Source organism: Erinaceus europaeus, chromosome 14 (assembly GCF_950295315.1).
Source record: "Erinaceus europaeus chromosome 14, mEriEur2.1, whole genome shotgun sequence".
NCBI lineage: Eukaryota > Metazoa > Chordata > Mammalia > Eulipotyphla > Erinaceidae > Erinaceus > Erinaceus europaeus.
Genome location: NC_080175.1, coordinates 43,345,566 through 43,363,058, shown reverse-complemented (window position 1 = coordinate 43,363,058; position 17,493 = coordinate 43,345,566). Strand labels below are relative to the sequence as shown.

Sequence of the window (17,493 nt, the reverse complement as noted above, 5' to 3'; positions counted from 1 at the left end):
TCTGCCTCATGGGCTGACCCCCTCAGCCCCTCTCCGCTGGAGTCTTTCCACTTTGCCTCCTCCTCGGGGTGCCTGCCTCCACCCTCCTTTGTGGGGACTCAGCCCCGATCTGGGGGAGCTCTGATGGAGCCCAAGGCATCTGAGGACACCCCAGCAGCACCCCCGACTGACGTCACCGCACCTTTGGCCTAGAAGCCGCCCCCGCCCCCTCCCCCATGAAAACGTCGGAAGCGCAAGTCATTTATTTTTCTATTTGTGTCCCCCGCCCCCCCCCCCGCTCCTCCCCCCACACCGTCCCAGCCGGCCGGCGGCCATGACCCCGGCAGGTCGCATCCCGCTTCCCTTCTGGCCCGGCAGGGGCCTAGCTGGGAAGGACGCGGCCTCCAGACTCACACGGACCCCCCTCCCCGGGTCAGAGGGCGTGGGACTGCTGAGGACCCCACCCAAGCTCTGCCACCCGAACCCCACCCCCTGTGTCCCCCTGCGGGGCTGGCGCGCTAGTCCCTGCACCCGGACAAGACTCAGACCCCGCCAGGCCCCCCCACACACACCCATGATGCCTTGGCTGTACGCCTCGGGGTCCCAGCCCTGCAGTGCAGAGAAGGGCAGAGCCCCGGCGGGGTGGCCTCATGGAAAGTCCCCGCAGCTTGGGCCTTGGCAGCGCCGGCAGCTCCCCCAGGGGCCCGGCAGCCTCCAGAGGCCGGCGGGGCGCAGACTCCTGAACAATGAATGCCCCACACAATTCCCAGAAACGCTGGGCTGGCAGCTCTCCACCCTCCCCTCTCCCGGGTCGCTCTACCCAAGCTGCATCCCTCCCTCAAACTGTGGGTCAGGGGCTAGTCCCGGTGCAAAGGGGACCTGGGATCTGGGACCCGCAGGGGCAGCAGCCCTCAGGAGACAGTAGTAGAACCGCCCAGAAAGACCCTGATGGAGTGGGAGCATGGAGGGTTCTGGGGGTGGAGTGTGCCAGGCCCTTCTGCCCTCAAAGCCTCTCCACACGGCAGCTCTACCTGGGCTGGAAGAGCTCATGGAGGCACCCCTCTCCTCTTCTGGCAGCTCCTGAGCTGACGAAGACAGCAAAATGCTCTCAGGCCCCCAGAACCCTTCCCACTCACTCACCAAGCACCTCCAGCCCCAGAGCCTTTGCATAGCTCCCACACCTGGCACTGTCCTTCTGTTCCTTCACTAAGCGACACGCTTGCACACGCCTGGTGCCTGGCACACTCCTGGGTGTGGATTTTCTTTTATTTATTGCCTCCAGGGTTATCACTGGGGCTTGGTGCCTGCACTACAAATCCACCACTCCCAGCAGCCATTTCTCCCACTTTTTAAAATTTTATTTAATAGGACAAAGAGAAATTGAGAGGAGATGGGGAGATAGAGAGGCAAAGAGAAGGGAGCCGGGTGGTGGTGCACCTGGCTAAGCTCACATAGATACAAGTACAAGGACCCACCAGTTCAAGGATCCAGGTTCCAGCCCCACCCCTCCCCACCTGCGGGGGGTGGGGTGGGGCACTTTGCAAGTGGTGAAACAGATCTGCAGGTGTCTGTCTCTGTCTCTCTTGCTCTCTCTTCCACATCCCCTCAATTTCTCTCTGTTCTATCCAATAAAATAGAAAAAAATGGCTGCCAGGAGCAGTGGATTCCTAGTGCGGGCACTTAGCTCCCAGCTATAACCCTAGAGGCAAAGAAAAAAAGGGGGGCAGGGAGGGAGAGAAAGACAGCTGCAGATCTGCTTCACCACTTGTGAAGCATCCCCACTGCAAGGTGGGAAGTTAAGGTTCGAACCTAGACCTAGGTCCTCGCATGATTCCTTACCTTTAGTACTATGTGTGCATAACTGGGTCCGCCACTGCCCAGCCCCTTTTATTTATTTTCCACCAGAGCACTGCTCTGCTCAGGCTGTTGGTGGTGCTCTGGGACAAGCCCCGTGAATTGCTGCTGCACCATCTCCCTGGCTCTGTGAATTTATTGTCTCTGCCAGAACAGGAGGACCCCACATGTAGGAACTTGAGACTGCTTTTTTTTTCTTTAAGATATATTTGTTATATTATTATCTTGCTTAACATTAAAACTGTTCTTTTAAAAGCAAATTTAACATTTCATTAAAAAAAAGATACATATATGGGGGTCGGGCAGTGGTGCAGTGGGTTAAGCGCATGTGGCGCAAAGCGCAAGGACCAGCGTTAAGGATCCCGGTTCAAGCCCCTGGCTCCCCACCTGCAGGGGAGTTGCTTCACAGGTGGTGAAGCAGGTCTGCAGGTGTCTATCTTTCTCTCCCTCTCTCTGTCTTCCCCTTCTCTCTCCATTTCTCTCTGTCCTATCCAACAATGAACAACATCAATAATGGCAATAATAATAACCACAACAAGGCTACAACAACAAGGGCAATAAAAGAGGGAAAAAATGGCCTCCAGGAGCGGTGGATTCATGGTGCAGGCACCGAGCCCAGCAATAACCCTGGAGGAAAATATATATATATTTATTTGTTTATGAAAGAGAGAGAGCACCAGAGCGTCACTCTGGCACATCCGATGCTGGGGACTGCTCAGTCCCTGAAGCCCCAGAGTCCCAGCATTTCTTCCACTGCACCACCTCCAGGGCGGGAGGACTATTGTGTTTGCTGCTGAAACCCAGTATTGTGGACCAGCAAGAGAGCTCACCTGGACAGTGCATTGCTCTGCCAGGTGCACAACCCAGGTCTGAGCCCAGCCCCCACTGCATTGGAGCAGGGCTGGGTGCTGTGGTGTCTTCTTTCCCTCTGCCCGCCCCCTCTCTTTTGCCTCCAGGGTTATTGTTGGAATCCACTGCTCCTGGAGGCTATTTTTTCCCTTTTGTTGCCCTTGTTTTTTATTGTTGTGGTGGTTATTATTATTATTGTTGTTACTGATGTCATTGTTGTTGAATAGGACAGAGAGAAATGGAGAGAGGAGGGGAAGACAGAGAGGGGGAGAGAAAGATAGACACCTGCAGACCTGCTTCACCACCTGTGAGGTGACCCCCCCTGTAGATGGGGAGCCGGGGGCTCGAACCAGGATCCTTACACCTGTACCTGCACTTCATGCTATGTGCACTTAACCTGCTGCGCTACCGCCTGACCCCCGTTTTTAACATTTTATTCATTTGCTTACTTTGGATAGAGACAGAAAGAAACTGAGAGACAAAAGACAGAGATAGACACCTACAGCACTGCTTCACCACTTGCAAAGCTTCCTCCCTGCAAATAGGGACTGGAGGCTTGAAGCCAGGTCCTTACACACTGAAATGTATGTGCTCAACCAGGTGTGCCACACTGCCCAGTCCTCTCTGCCTCTCTCTAAAACTGTCACCCCAGCATACTAAAATTCCAGAAAAGGAATCACCCAGTGTCCTAGAGTGGTACCTGATGTCCAGAGGTGGAGGGGGCAGGTCCCAGAGGTGTGGGGGGGGTGAAGCACCTGCCATGAAGAAGAATTAGGTGACGCCCCCCCATTCCCCAGTCCATCCTGTAGCTACAGGGAGTTGGATCATCAAAGCCGCTTGTCACCAAAGCCAGGCCAGCAGCAGAGAGGAAACACAAAGCCTCAGGCTTCTATTTGCTGTGTGGTGGGCTGAGGCATGGGCACTAGGAAGCCAGGCCAGCGGGGGGGGGGGGGGGGTGCTCATCATGAGCTCTTCATGCCCAGGGCCCCAGGGTGCCCACCTGAGCCCCCACCACGGACGACACCCAGGACACCTGCAGACCCTGCCCGGGTCAGGACATGGTGTGGGCGGTGGCTGTCCCATGCTGGGGGGTGGGGGCCTGGGGCAGAGTGCCAGGCAGAGCCGGACGACTGGACAGACAGGGTGTCTGGCGCCTGCTCAGCCAGGCGGCCCTGGCTCCCTGCTTGCAGCTGCGCCTTCCTTCCTGAGCCCGGTTTCCTGGCTCCTCCCTGCTGTTGCCTGGGAAACCTGGAGCCCCCAACCTGGTTCCCATGGAACCCCCGCAGAGAGGCCACTCAGCGTGCAACACCCAAGGACACCACTGAGGACAAGCACCTCATAGCACAGCTCAGTCCCCCAACAACTGAAGCATATCCCCCCACCCCAGGAGGCTGCAGCTTGTGCTAGGAAGGGGTGCCTCCACCTCGTCCTGCCCTGCCCCACCCCACCCCACCCACAGGCATAAGGGTGCCCTGCTACTGGGTCCAGCAGCCCTGCCCCTTAGGAGGCTCCCCTCCACCCCAGTCAGCGCCCTGCCCCACCACTCAGTCCCCACCACAGCCAGGCTCCTGCACTCTGGGCTCCCCACTGACAGAAGCAAGGACCAGAGCGTTTTTGTTTCAAAAGCCCAGTGGTTCTGTGCACCCCAGGACTGGGGCAGGAAGGGGGAATGGGACAAGTCCTACAGTCCAGGGTGAAACATTCATGTGCCTGCTTAGTTCAGGGTCCAAGCCCAGTGAAGGTTGAGCATCTTGAGAAAGGCAGGCCAGGCTCCAGGTCCCCTAGGTCACAGCAGGATGTGAATGGGACAGCCCAGCTCCAGGACCAGAGGTCTCTTCTACCTGGAAGAGTCTGGAAGTCCTCCCCCATGTGCCCTAGAGCCCCCCACCCCCTGGCTGGCCGGGAGCGGGAGGCACTGCCCAGAGAGACCATAATTGATCCCAGCCTCTCTCCTGCATAGGCAGATGGGGGAGCCTGAGTGTCTGCCCCAGGCAGTGCCTGGGAGGTCTGCCACCAGCCAGCCAGGACCCCACCCACGCGCCCTGAAGGGGGTTACCCAGAATCCTGTGAAGTCTATGCCCAGAGCTTGGGGGTCGTGCCCACACTGCAGGCGGGAGCAGGCAAGGGCAGTGTCCACACCTCACCCAGCCCACCACCACATGTGCAGAAAAAGCCTGCCCCCCCACTTCCGGCCTAGGGGACTTGGGGGCAGCAGCCAACCTGGACCAGGGCACCCTGGGGTAGGTGCTGGGGGGCATAGGAGAGTCACCCCTTTGGCAGAGCAAGACCCCCCAGCCTTGTGCCCCACATCTTCTGGGAACCACTCCCATAGGGGATGTGGAAGTTAGCACCCAACCCAGCCTCCCCCAGCTCCCCAGGCCCTGGCAGGCTCCTGCACAGAGTCTACTACAGCTCACACTCAGGTCCACAGACACACAGACCACACACAGACACACAGACGCCCCTCCCCCGTGGCTGCCACACCCACCCCAACCCTGGGGACTCCCCCAGCCAGCGCCAGCTCCAGGGTCAGGGCCACCCTGACTGTGGTCCCCACCCCATTGTTTTGCCATCTGGACGGGGGGCCAGTGCTGAGGCCCCCGCTGCCTCTGCTGGACGGAGGGGAGGGGCAGAGGCTGGACACAGGATGTGACAGCCGGACACCTGAGTCACACAGCTCAGCCAAGAAGGAGATCACTGGTGGCGCCAGGCGAGGCAGTGGGAGGTGGGGTGGGATGAAAGAGGTGAGGTAATGTGGACGGTGACCAGGGGACTCCAGGCCACACGGGTAACAAAAGGTGGCCAGTGGCCTGGGAGGTGGTGCAATGGATGAAGCATTGGATTCTCAGGCATGAGGTCCCAAACTCAATCCCCAGCAGTACAGGTGCCAGAGTGATAATCTGTTTCTTCCTCCCTCCCCTTCTATGTCTCATTAATAAATAAAGTCAAGGAGGAGGAGGAGGAGGAGGGGGAGGAGGGGATCCTCCACCTTTTCACCTCTTCCCTCACCCCTGCAGGCTGCTCCCTCCTGCTTCCACAGCCTCCTGCTTGCTGGGGAAGCCAGTGTAGATACCCAGCCCACACTCCTCTGGTGCTTGGTACAGGGCATCCCCCTTACAGAACCCAAGGTGGGGGAGCTTAGGTGAGGGTGCTGCCTCTCCTCAGGGCAGGTGGCACCCACAAGCAGCTCAGGAGCAGCCACTGTGGGGGTAGGGGGCAATGCAGGCCCCATAAGGACTGACTCCCAATTACTGGGGTTCCTCATATGGGGGGCACATCTGTGACTGCACCATAGTGTTCCATCATTGTTGGGTGGGGGTCTTGATGTGGGGGGTCATGTAGAGCCCCCAATCATGGACAGATGTGCCCATCCCTCTCTGGGAACTTGGGAGGAATTTGTCCTCCTATCCCCCTAGCAGCTTTCAGCTCCCAGCAGGGCTAGCATGACTGGTAAAGATGCTCCCAGGGAGTCTAGGTCTTGCATGGAGCAGCCTTGCCCCTCATCCCTTCCTGGCTGGCTGCGGCCGGGACCCTCAGGGACCCCAGCTCCTCCAGTTGTCCTTCCCAGGCCCTGTGGCACGCGGTCACTCTCTACTACCTGCGGGGACTCGCCTGGGTTCAGTGCCCTTTGGGAGTGGAGGAGGGGAGTGTGGGGACCGGTTCCTTTTGCCCCAAGGACAATGGGGAGAGGGGGTGCCTGGAGCTGCCTGCGGGAGGGCGGGGTGGTGGTGGGGGTGGTGTGTGTGCTGGGAGCCCGCTGAGCGGATACCCACGCCCCGGGGTGCCCCAACCTTAGTGCCAGGCTTCAAGGAGGCGCCCTGCAGGAAGACACTCCCCCCCCCCACCCCGCCCTGTGATCTGGACTCAAACAGGGACCCCATGCTCTTCACCTCGCGGGGAGGGGGCCTTTCCCAGCTGGCGCCCGGGGGTCCGCCTCTGTAGGTGGGAGTGCAGCCCTGAAGGCCCGACCGCCCGCTCTAGGGAGGGTCCCTCCTGGGGGGCCTGGGGGCTCCGCGGGGGCCGCGCTGGAATCCGCCCGCCCGGGAAGCCGGCCGGGTGGGGGGGGCGCCCTCCCGCCCCGCCCACCGCCCCGCAGCTATATCTGCGCGCCCGCCTGGCCCAGGCCGCCGCCGTCCCCACTGCACCCAGTGCCCGCTGCCCGAAGCACCCACAGGACCCGCAGCGCCCTCGCCCGCACAGGCCGCGCCCAGCTGGAATGCAGAGGTCGCCGCCCGGCTACGGCGCACACGACCTCCCGCCCGCCCGCCGCGACTGTGCATGGGCCCCGGGGCTCGGGGCCGCCGCTGAGCCGCGGGGCCTCCCAGCCGCGCCCCCTGCGCCGCCTGCGCCGCCCAGCCCGCCGCGCAGCCCAGAGCCAGGCCGCTATGGCCTCAGTCCCTCCGGGGCTGCCCGCGGGGAGCGCCCGCCCGACGAGTCCCGCATCCGGCGGCCCATGAACGCCTTCATGGTGTGGGCTAAGGATGAGCGCAAGCGCCTGGCGCAGCAGAACCCCGACCTGCACAACGCTGTGCTCAGCAAGATGCTGGGTGAGTGCGGACGGGACGCGGGGACGCGGGCAGGGGGCACATAGACGGGGGGGGGGGACAGAATGATGGGGGACAGGGGCATGGGGCAGATAGGTGGGAGGACACTTGGATGGAAGTCTGAGAGACATTCGGGGGGCTGACAGAGGGGGACAGACAGGCGGAGATGGCCAGGGAGACAGGCAGATGAGACAGACGAACAGGGAGACGGACCGGAGGACAGATAGGCAGAAGGGACAGACGGACAGGGGGAACAGACAGATGGAGGGCACAGACGGACGCGCTGACGACCCCCGCTCGGCAGGCAAGGCGTGGAAGGAGCTGAGCGCCGCGGAGAAGCGGCCCTTCGTGGAGGAGGCGGAGCGGCTGCGGCTGCAGCACCTGCGGGACCACCCCAACTACAAGTACCGGCCGCGCCGCAAGAAGCAGGCACGCAAGGCGAGGAGGGCCGAGTCTGGCCTCTTACTGCCCGGCCTGGCGCCGCCGCCCGAGCCCTTTCCCGCGCCCGGCCGCGCCTTCCGCGAGCTGCCCGCTCTGGGCACCGACCCCGACGGCCTGGGGCTGCCCACGCCTGAGCGCTCCCCGCTGGACGGGCTGGAGCCCGGCGAGGCCGCCTTCTTCCCACCGCCCGACGACGGCGGCCTGCGGACCCTGCGCGCGCCCTTCGGGCCCCCCGACCTGCCCCGGGACCCCGGCTGCTTCGGGGCGCCCCTGGCCGAGGCGCTCCGGACCGCGCCCCCCGCCCCGCCCGGCCTCTACTACGGGCCAGCAGCCTATCCGGGGCCGCTGTCCCCGCCACCCGAGGCCCCGCTGGACGGCGAGCTCTGGGCCGACGTGGACCTCACTGAGTTCGACCAGTACCTCAACTGCGGCCGGACTTGGCCCGACGCCGGACTGCCCTACCACGTGGCGCTGGCCAAGCGCGGCCCGCGGGCCATGTCCTGCCCGGAGGAGAGCAGCCTGATCGCAGCTCTGTCCGACGCCAGCAGCGCGGTCTACTACAGCGCCTGTATCTCGGGGTGACCCCCCAGCACCCCTGGGCGCCGCCGCCCACGCCAGGACCTGCCGCTCTATTCCGGCCAGGGCTGTTTCTAAAGCACCTAATCCTTCCCCTGCTGCGTTATCCCTAGACCCCAAACTGTGTTGGTTTTGGTTGGTTGGTTTGTTGTTTTTTTTTTACTCTGCCTTTTTTTATATGTATACATAACACGATGTATTTAATTTTTGATTAAACTTGTAAACTTTTTAGTACAAAGAGTTTCAGTGATCCAAAGCAGTGGCTGGGGCTCTGGAGACCACACAGGAGTCCTGCAATGGACTTGAAGTGCCTGAGGCTCTGAGGTCCCAGGTCCTATGCCCAGCACCACCAAAAGCCAGGGATTGACGGACAGGAAAAGGTAAGAAGGGAGGGAGGGGGAGTGCTGTGGGTTAAGCGCCAGTGGCGCTAAGCGCAAGGACCCGGGTTTGAGCTGCCGGCTCCCCACCCGTAGGGGAGTAGCTTCACAAGCGGTGAAGCAGGTCTGCAGGTGTCTGTCTTTCTCTCCCCTTCTCTGTCTCCTCTCCTCTCTCGATTTCTCTCTGTCCTATCCAACAACAACAATAGTAACCACAACAATGATAAAACAACAAGGGCAACAAAGGGGGGAAAAATGGCCTCCAGGATCAGTGGATTTGTGGTGCAGGCACCACGCCCCAGCAATAATCCTGGAAGCAAAAAAAAAAAAAAAGAAGGGAGGGAGGAAAGAAGAGAAAGAGAAAGAATAGTGGTTCTACAAAAAGACTTTCATGCCTGAGGCTCCAAGGTCCCAGGTTCAATCCCCTGTACTACCATAAACCCGAGCTGAGCAGTGTTCTGGTAAAAGGAAAGAAGGAAGGGAGAAAGAAAAAAGGGAAGAGGGAGGGAGGGGGAATAGCTTTGTTAGCTGTACAGGAGCGGCTGGACTGGCCACTCTGTAGTTGGGCAAGGAGGAACAGTTGCAGGGCAGAGCCCCATCCTAGTCACTCCAGCACCCAGTCCTGGACCTCCCAGGACACTCCTTAGCCCCACATGTGTACACCCTTCATCCTCCCTGCCCCCCACCCCCTGGTGTCCTATCACCATTTTAACTCACTTTAACCCCCAACCCACCCACAGGTCTCACCATCCTTATTGACTTCCGGTCTCCCAATGCCCAGGCATTGACAGAGCAATGCCCCTTCCCCAAGGAGCTGGGCAGCTGGGCACTGGTATGTGGGCATGGAATCTTGAGGCCTCATTCTCAGCCCAGTGTCCCCCCAGAAGACAGCACCATGACCACCCATGCATGCTGCTCCCCAGAGCAGCCTGTTTAGAAGTTTCTGCCCTGTCACAGGTGTATGACCATGTGGGCTTCAGCCTCCCACTTCCAAACACTTGGAGCCTTGCCTGTGTCCCCTCCCAGCAGGTCTGGACATCCTTCTCCCCAGCACCCCCATTCCTCAATTTCCCTTCTGGCTCCCTTATTGGGGAGCCCATGTATTGAGGGACTTTGACCACTGTCCAGGGCACCCCCAGAATGAGTGCCTGCAAGTGTCCTCAGCCCTGAGGAGGGGTTATGTGTTCTGATCTGTCCTGTCCCTGCCCCATCCCCTTAGCGTATGGGGTCCAGGTGATCTGACAAGCTGATGTGAGAAGTTACTTACTCAGTGCTCCCATTATCTGTAAGCATGTGGGCTGGGAGGGGGCCACCTGACAAGTGGGGTTCTATAAGACCAGGCATGTAGCATGACAGTACATGTGTGTACATGTATGTAGCTGTGATGCCATATGACACCAGTGTGACTCTGTAAGTGGACATACAAGCCTGGCGTTGGGCAAACAGTTCAACATAGAACTTGCATGCCTGAGGCCCAGAGATCCTGAGTTCAATCCCCTGCACCATCATAAGACATAAGCCAGAGCTGAGCAGTGCTCTGGCCTCTCAAAAAATAAACAAATCTGGAGGCCTGTGACAGCTGTCTGCAAGTGTCCAGGATGACATAACCTCTAGGACTAGGCATGAGCCCATAGTTCAGTTTTCAACTGAAAACGTGGGGCAACTGCCTGATGCCCACCCCACATCCCCACTACTCGGGAATCAGGGCCTAAACTATCAAAGAAGTGAGGGGACACAGCCACAGAACATGCAGGAGATAGATAAGGAGTGGGGGAGAGGTCCTGGGTGGATGTCAGAGGAACAAACAGCCGAGGACAGCAAGGACATCACTGAGTGCTTGCTCCCAGACCTTGGGGAGAAGCGTGTGTCACTGGTGAAGGTGCCAGCCATGCCCCCCCCCAATTATGCTCTGGGCCTGCCCTCTGGGTGTGAGACAAGGAACCTATCACTGGAACCCCAAGTCAGAGTCCTCCAGTCTCAGGAGAACCTGGATACAAAGGGGGACCCCATAGAAGCAGAACTCTGGGAGTGGACCCTCCCATCTCACCCCTAGACAAGGTAGGGTGGGATGGTCCTGCCAGGAGCCGTAGCAGCAGCCCCATTGATGTCTCCCCAGGTGACTCAATAATTCCCATCAGCCCAGAGATATGGACATATAGCTGTAGGCCAGGCAGACATGTCCTTCTGTCCTACATCCTGCATCTGGGACCCCTCACCCAGCCCCCTCTGTTTAAAGCCTCTGCCCCTCTAGACTCTCAGGGAGCCCTGGGTTGGGGAGGGTAACTTGAAGTGGCCAAATGAATGACAGAGCAGCTTCCCCCCTGCCCCTCCCCTTAGGCAGAAGGCCAGTGGAAGGCCCAGTTTGGCCTCAGGGCATGGGGACACCAGGGGATAAGATCAGAGCTGGGACAGCTGTAGAGAGCAGCTGTTTCCAATATGGACTCCACAGGGGTGGGGTGCCCCCCACCCCCTGCAGGCCACAGCCCCAGGGCCTGGACAGCTTCCCACCCCAAATCCAACCACTATCTTCCCCAGGGTCCCAGAAGGGAAGGCCCCACACCCAACCCCCACTGAGTCAGACCCCAGAGGCCCAGCTCCTGGGGAAGCTCTCACAGCCCTGTCCAGCCTGCCCCACAATGCCCTAAGCCTTGGATCCAGCCATGGAGGCAGGTAACCAGGGAGGGGGTACTGAAGGCCGGAGAGGCATCCTTCATCCTGTCAGACACCAACCCTGAGGCAGCTCACAGACCAACTGCAGTAGCACCTGGTGTGTTCATGGGTCGGGCCACCATCACCTCAAAAAGAAGCTCACACCCACTAGCAGGCTCTCCCCACAGCTCCTCCTCCTAGCCCCTCGAATGCACTGAACTGTCTGTACAGTAGCCAAAGTACACTCAGTCTCACAGTGAAGGATGTGCCTTCAGAGTCCAGTTTTATTCATTGAGCACATTCACAAGGTCTGTACCTATTGCAACACGAGTTGGTACTGCATTTCTCCTCCCTGGTCTTCTTCTTGTCATCTTCAGGTCTTCACCACTCCAGGCTAATCCCCTGCCGCAAGATGGAGAGAGAAATTGAAGGAAAGACACCACAGCAGCAAAGTTTCCTCCAGTGAGGTAAGGGCCAAGCTAAAATCTGGGATTGTGGAGGCCCTGGGCAGTGGTGTACCCAGTAGTGTACATGTTACAATGCACAAAACCCCTGGTTTAAGCGCCTAGTGCCCACCTGCTTCACAAGCAGTGGAGCTGTGCTGTTTGCGTCTCACTTTCTCCCTATCTCCCCCTTCCACTGGGATTTCTCTCTATCTCTTTAATTTTTTTATTTAAAAAAATTTTTTGACACCTGCAGACCTGCTTCACTGCCTGTGAAGTGACTCCCCTGCAGGTGGGGAGCCGGGGCTCGAACTGGGATCCTTATGCTGGTCCTTGCGCTTTGCGACATGTTTGCTTAACCCACTGCACTACCCCATTCCCTCTCTTTTATTTTTATCTTTATTTATTGGATAGGGACAGCCAGAAATCAAGAGGGAAGGGAAAGATAGAGAGGGAGAGAGACAGACAGACATGCAGGTGGGGACCAGGGACTTGAACCTTGGTCCTTGTGCACTATAACATGTGTGCTCAACCAGGTGTGCCACCACATGGCTCCGGTTTCTCTCTATATCCAATAAATAAATATAACAGTAATAAAATCTGGGTTGTGTACATGGCAAAGCAGCTCACTACCCAAGTCAACTGTTTTGCTGATCTTCCTCTCCTCGTTTTTTTTTTCTTTTTCTGCCACTAGAGTTATTGTTCGGGCTCAGTGCCTAAAAGACTCCGCCTTATTATCATTTTTTGTGATAGAGGGTGAGAAATAGAAATAGAGATAGACAGAAAGAGAGACACCTGCAGCACTGCTCCACCACTCATGAAGCCTCCCTCCTGCAGGCTCTTCCATCTGATGACTGGGTTCAAACCTAGTTCCTCAGCATGGTAGCAACATGTGTGTTCTACCAGGTGCACCACTGCCCAGTCCCCCTTCATTCATTCATTCATTCATTTTTTTTTTTGCCTCCAGGGTTATTCCTGGGGCTTGGTGCCTGCACCAGGAATCCACTGCTCCTGGAGGCCATTCTCCCCACCTTTTGTTGCCCTTGTTTTATCATTGTGGTTATTATTATTATTATTGTCATTGATGTCACTGTTGTTGGATAGGACAGAGAGAAATGGAGAGGAGGGGAAGACAGAGAGGAGGAAAGATAAGACACCTGCAGACCTACTTCACTGCTTGTGAAGCAACCCCCCTGTAGGTGGGGGGCCAGTGGCTCCAACCGGGATCCTCATGTGGGTCCTTGCGCTTCGCTCTCTGTGCGCTTAACCCACTGACCCCCCATTCATTCATGCCTGATCCCCCATTCATTCATTTTTTATTCATTCATTATTCATTCATCCCATGCCTGACCCCCCATTCATTCATTTTTTATGATTTTGTTATACACACACACACACACACACACACACACACACACACACACACACACACACACATTTACCAGAGCTGCATTCATTCATCTTTTTAAAGCTGGATAATGTTTTTTTGTATGGACAGGCCATGCTTTATTTCTTTCTTCATTAGCTTCCATGCTTTTAGGCTGTTTCTACTTTCTGTAAATAATACTGCAGCAAACATTCATGCACAAGATTTTGTGAAGTGTGTTTTCACTAAAATTACATATATGTGTCTTTATTGTCACCAAGGTTATCAGTGGGGCTCAGTGCCTACACTGATCCCAGCATTTTTTCCTTTCCTTTCTTTCTTTTTCCTTTTTTTTATAGTTGTGAGAGACAGACAAAAGAAGAGACACTTGCAGGACTGCTCCACCACTCATGAAGCTTCCTCCTTGCAGGTGGGGACTGTGCATAGAAATATGTGCACTCTACCGGGTAAGAAGCTGCCCAGACACCTATTTTTGTCTTAGTAAAAGACAAAAAAAAAGACCGAGAGAAACCAAGCACTTCAAATTTGGGCGCCATCCCAAAATGTGTCCCCCAAACCAAGGTCAAATCCTGCCTCCCCGCCCTCTCCCCGCTTCAGCCAAGGAAGGAGCGGGGTTCAGTCCTATCCAGGATCCAGCCTAGTTGCAGCTCTGGTCTCAGGACTAGCGCTTAGAGGAGGGTGGTGACCCACCGCGCCCTCAGCTGGCTCCCTGGCTCCCAGCCTTCCAGCCCAGGAGGGCCCCGCGGAGGGGCGCCGTGACCACGCCCCTTTCACACGACCCCGCCCGCCCGTCCAGGCCCCGCCTCCGCCCGCGGGGAAAACAGGAAGGGTTGCTGCTTCGCGGTGGGGGAGGGGACGCAGGAAGCCGCGGCCCGCCGGGCGCTTATCTCCCGCCGCAGCCGGACCCCTGGCCTCGCGCCCCGCGGGAGAGCGCGACCACTCACTTGACGCGGGGCGTAGTTGCTGCACCCCGGGTTCAAACCCCGGTCCCCACTAGGCCAGCCGCGGTCCTGAGCAGAACCCCCTCACCTAGCCCAAGACAGAGCCAGGAAGTCAGCCTTCAGCCTCAGGACACCCCCTTCCCATTTCCCCTCAACAAGGACTCACTTCCCCTAGCAGGTGCAACTCCCTGCTTGAGGGGGTGGGGGTCGAGGGTTGTTTGTGTCAGTGTTTGCAAAGTCTTTCCCGTGGGAGGGGGCAGGATGGGGCCTCCCCTAGCTGCCCCAGGCCACTGGCAGGGACAATGAGTGGGGCACCTGGCACCCCCTCCCTGGGGGGGGTGTTTGCTCGGCTTCCTGGAGTGGGGTGCTTTGTTTCCTCCTCCACCACAGCTGGAACTGAGGCCTCTTGCACACCTGCAGAGCTGAGGACCCCGCGCTTCCTCACACAGAAGGGACTAGTGGCTTCGGGGCAAGGCCAGGGCGCCCCTCAGCTCTGGGCAGGTGCTTCCTCCTGGCCCAGCACGACCCACTCCCCCCAGCATCGAGCACCAGTCTAGCTGCTCCAAGGACACAGGAGTCACATCTGTCCTAGGCCACGGCAGGCTCTCTAACCCCACCCCTGCTCAGTGGGGAGGGGCCGTGGGAGAAGACCCCAAGGCAAGGCGTGGGCAGCTGGCAGCCTGGTTCCCACCATGCGGTGGCCCTTTGGCAGCCTGGGAAGGAGGGAGGTGGGAGCTAAGAGGGGAGGGGTGGGGGCGGGGAACACACAAGTGGAGAAGTCGGATTCACTTTTTTCTTTTTGAGCCTAGAGATGTTTGCGGGTCGCCTTGCTCCAGATGTTTTTTTCAAAGACTCCCAACCCCGGGGAGGCCATGGAACCCAGGGTACCCTTCAAAGTCTGCTCACCCCCTTTCTTTCATGGCACTGCACATGGGGGGGTCTGGCTCCTGGGCTGCAGGATGTTGCATAACCCTGACCAGTGCCCTGAAGCCCCATCTGCCACCCTGGCACAGCCCCCCCCCCCCCAGCACCCTGGGAGCAGCTGGGCTCTCAGAAGCTGGAGCAGGGAGGGAGGGGGCCAGAACACCACTGGGCATAGGGCCACGTGTGTCCAGAAACATCTTCAGGAAGAAGAAGCAGGCTTAGGCACATGACACAGAGCCAGTCCACAGCACCCAGCCCTTGGTGGCCCTGCAGCCAATGGCTCTGTTTCTGTGGTCAAATCTCTTTCCAGACACTGAGTAGCTCACAAACAGTGACCAGCCTTTGAGGTGTGAGCAGTGCACCCAAGCTCCTTCTCCCTTGTCTCTCAACAGCCCCATGTGAGCCAGAGGTGGACTGGCTGGGAAGTCCCCACCCCATAAGAGGAAAGATGCCACCATGGGTTCAAAAGAGAAATCTCACACAAAAAAGTACTCCACTGTATGTTATCTGGGAAAGCGGTCTTGGTAGATTTAATTAAGAATTCAGAGGTGAAAACATAACTTAGGTAGCCCTACAAAGTTTCATACAAGTGGTAGAGATTGTAGACTGGGCAGTGGTGCACTCGGTAGAGTGCACACATTACCATTTGCAAGGACCCAACCTACAAGGGGGAATCTTCACAGCAGTGAAGGTCTGCAGGTCTTTCATTCTCCCTATCTCCCCTTCCCCTCTCAATTTCTCTATTTAAAAAACGAGAAAGAAAGAGAGGAGAAAAGAAAAAAAGGTGCCAGGAGCAGTGGATTTGTGGTACAGCCACCATGTTGGCAAAAAAAGAAAAAAGGCAAAGCAGAGATAGGCTTCTAGCATTTCTGTTGTCTTAAGCCACCCAGTCTGTAGTCCTCTGTTATAGCAATCCCAGCAAATTAAGACAGATGGCTTCTGAGATGTGGAAGACTCAAGTCCTCCCAGCATGCTGGCACTCACAGAGTAGCTGGGCAGGACATGCTGAGGTTATGGGAACCTTAGGGACCTCAGAGAGCAGGGAAAAGACACTCTGAACCCCATCCTACAGTGTTTAGTTTGCCCAGGACCAGGCAAACTGGTACATTCATGTGATGTTGGCTCAGAACTGACAGAGATTGTACCTCCAAACTTTGGGAGTCCTCCTGCCCCACTGCTACTCAGCTCTCTGCAGCATAGCCCAGCCAAGCAAGAAGCCACACTCAGTGTTCCTTAGAGGAGCTCTACCTACCCCCAACCCCCAAGCCCAGGGCTGGACACATCCAAGTGTAAAAGCCAGTGGTCAAAAGTATAGGGGCCTGCTGGTGCCTCCATGAAGCCAGTGGCTTGCCCCTCCCAGGAGTCACCAGTCCTGCTGTGTGTACCCATAGGACAGCACAGCCCACACAGGGTCCTGTCTGGTTCCTTTAGTGTGTGGCACCTTCAGCTAGCTGTTGGACTCAGAGTGGACCCTAGGGAAGCCTAGGTCTGGCTGCCCATCCTTTGCACAGACTGTGCAGCCTTTATACTTGGCTGTCTGTGTGATTGGGGCAAGTCCTCAGAAACAGGGCTCCCATTGAATAAACTCCAATTTGGGGCTGGGTTAAGATCTACTGCTTTGATTTTTATCTTGGGCCTATCCCATGGCTCCAAGATGAACCCCTTCACTCACCTAGGGCTCTCACTGGGACTCCCAGTAACTATGATTTTTCTCTTCTCTAGATCAGGGGTGAGGAATGTGTTTTTCTGCCACAGGCCACTTAGAAAATTTATAGCATCCTGCCACGGGCCACTTGGAATACTTATTTATTTATTATATTTATTCCCTTTTTGTTGCCCTTGTTTTTTATTGTTGTCGTTATTATTATTGTTATTGATGTCATTGTTGTCGGATAGGACAGAGAGAAATGGAGAAAAGAGGGGAAAAGAGGGGGAGAGAAAGATAGATACCTGCAGATCTGCTTCATCGCTTGTGAAGCAACTTCCCTGCAGATGGGGAGCCGGGTGCTCGAACCGGGATCCTTAGGCCGGTCCTTGCACTTTGCACCACCTGCACTTAACCCGCTGCGCTAACACCTGGCTTCCCTACTTGGAATATTATAGCATCATTCAAGAGCCATACAAAATTATCAACTTAAAAATAAGCACTTGGGGGTCGGGTGGTAGTGCAGCAGGTTAACAGTGCACATGGCGCAAAGCGCAAGGACCGACAGAAAGATCCCGGTTCGAGCCCCTGGCTCCCCACTTGCAGGGGAATCACTTCACAGGCGGTGAAGCCAGTCTGCAGGTGTCTGTCTTTCTCTCCCCCTCTGTCTTCTCCTCCTTTCTCCATTTCTCTCTGTCCTATCCAACAATGAACGACATCAACAACAACAATAATAACCACAACAAGGCTACAACAACAAGGGCAACAAAAGAGGGGAAAACGGCCTCCAGGAGCAGTGGATTCATAGTGCAGGCACTGAGCCCCAGCAATAATCCTGGAGGCAAAAAAAAAAAAAGCACTTAGGGGGCCAGGCAGTGGCATAC

The 17,493-nt window shown here is 57.2% G+C and overlaps 1 protein-coding gene across 1 annotated transcript; it reads left to right on the top strand.

The window, feature by feature from the left end:
- The first annotated feature begins 6,627 nt into the window (after positions 1–6,627).
- SOX18 (SRY-box transcription factor 18) lies at positions 6,628–8,474 on the top strand. Its single transcript, XM_007524438.3, has 2 exons — positions 6,628–7,229; positions 7,531–8,474. The coding sequence occupies exons 1-2, from the start codon at positions 6,899–6,901 to the stop codon at positions 8,247–8,249; spliced, it is 1,050 nt and encodes a 349-aa protein (XP_007524500.1). The 5' UTR covers positions 6,628–6,898; the 3' UTR covers positions 8,250–8,474.
- Positions 8,475–17,493: the final 9,019 nt, after the last annotated feature.

Excerpts from the sequence above, each read along its gene's own strand:
- SOX18 (XM_007524438.3), top strand. The coding sequence starts at position 6,899 with ATGCAGAGGTCGCCGCCCGGCTACGGCGCACACGACCTCCCGCCCGCC. Across the intron at positions 7,230-7,530 it reads TGTGCTCAGCAAGATGCTGG|GCAAGGCGTGGAAGGAGCTG; the intron begins GTGAGTGCGGAC and ends CCCGCTCGGCAG.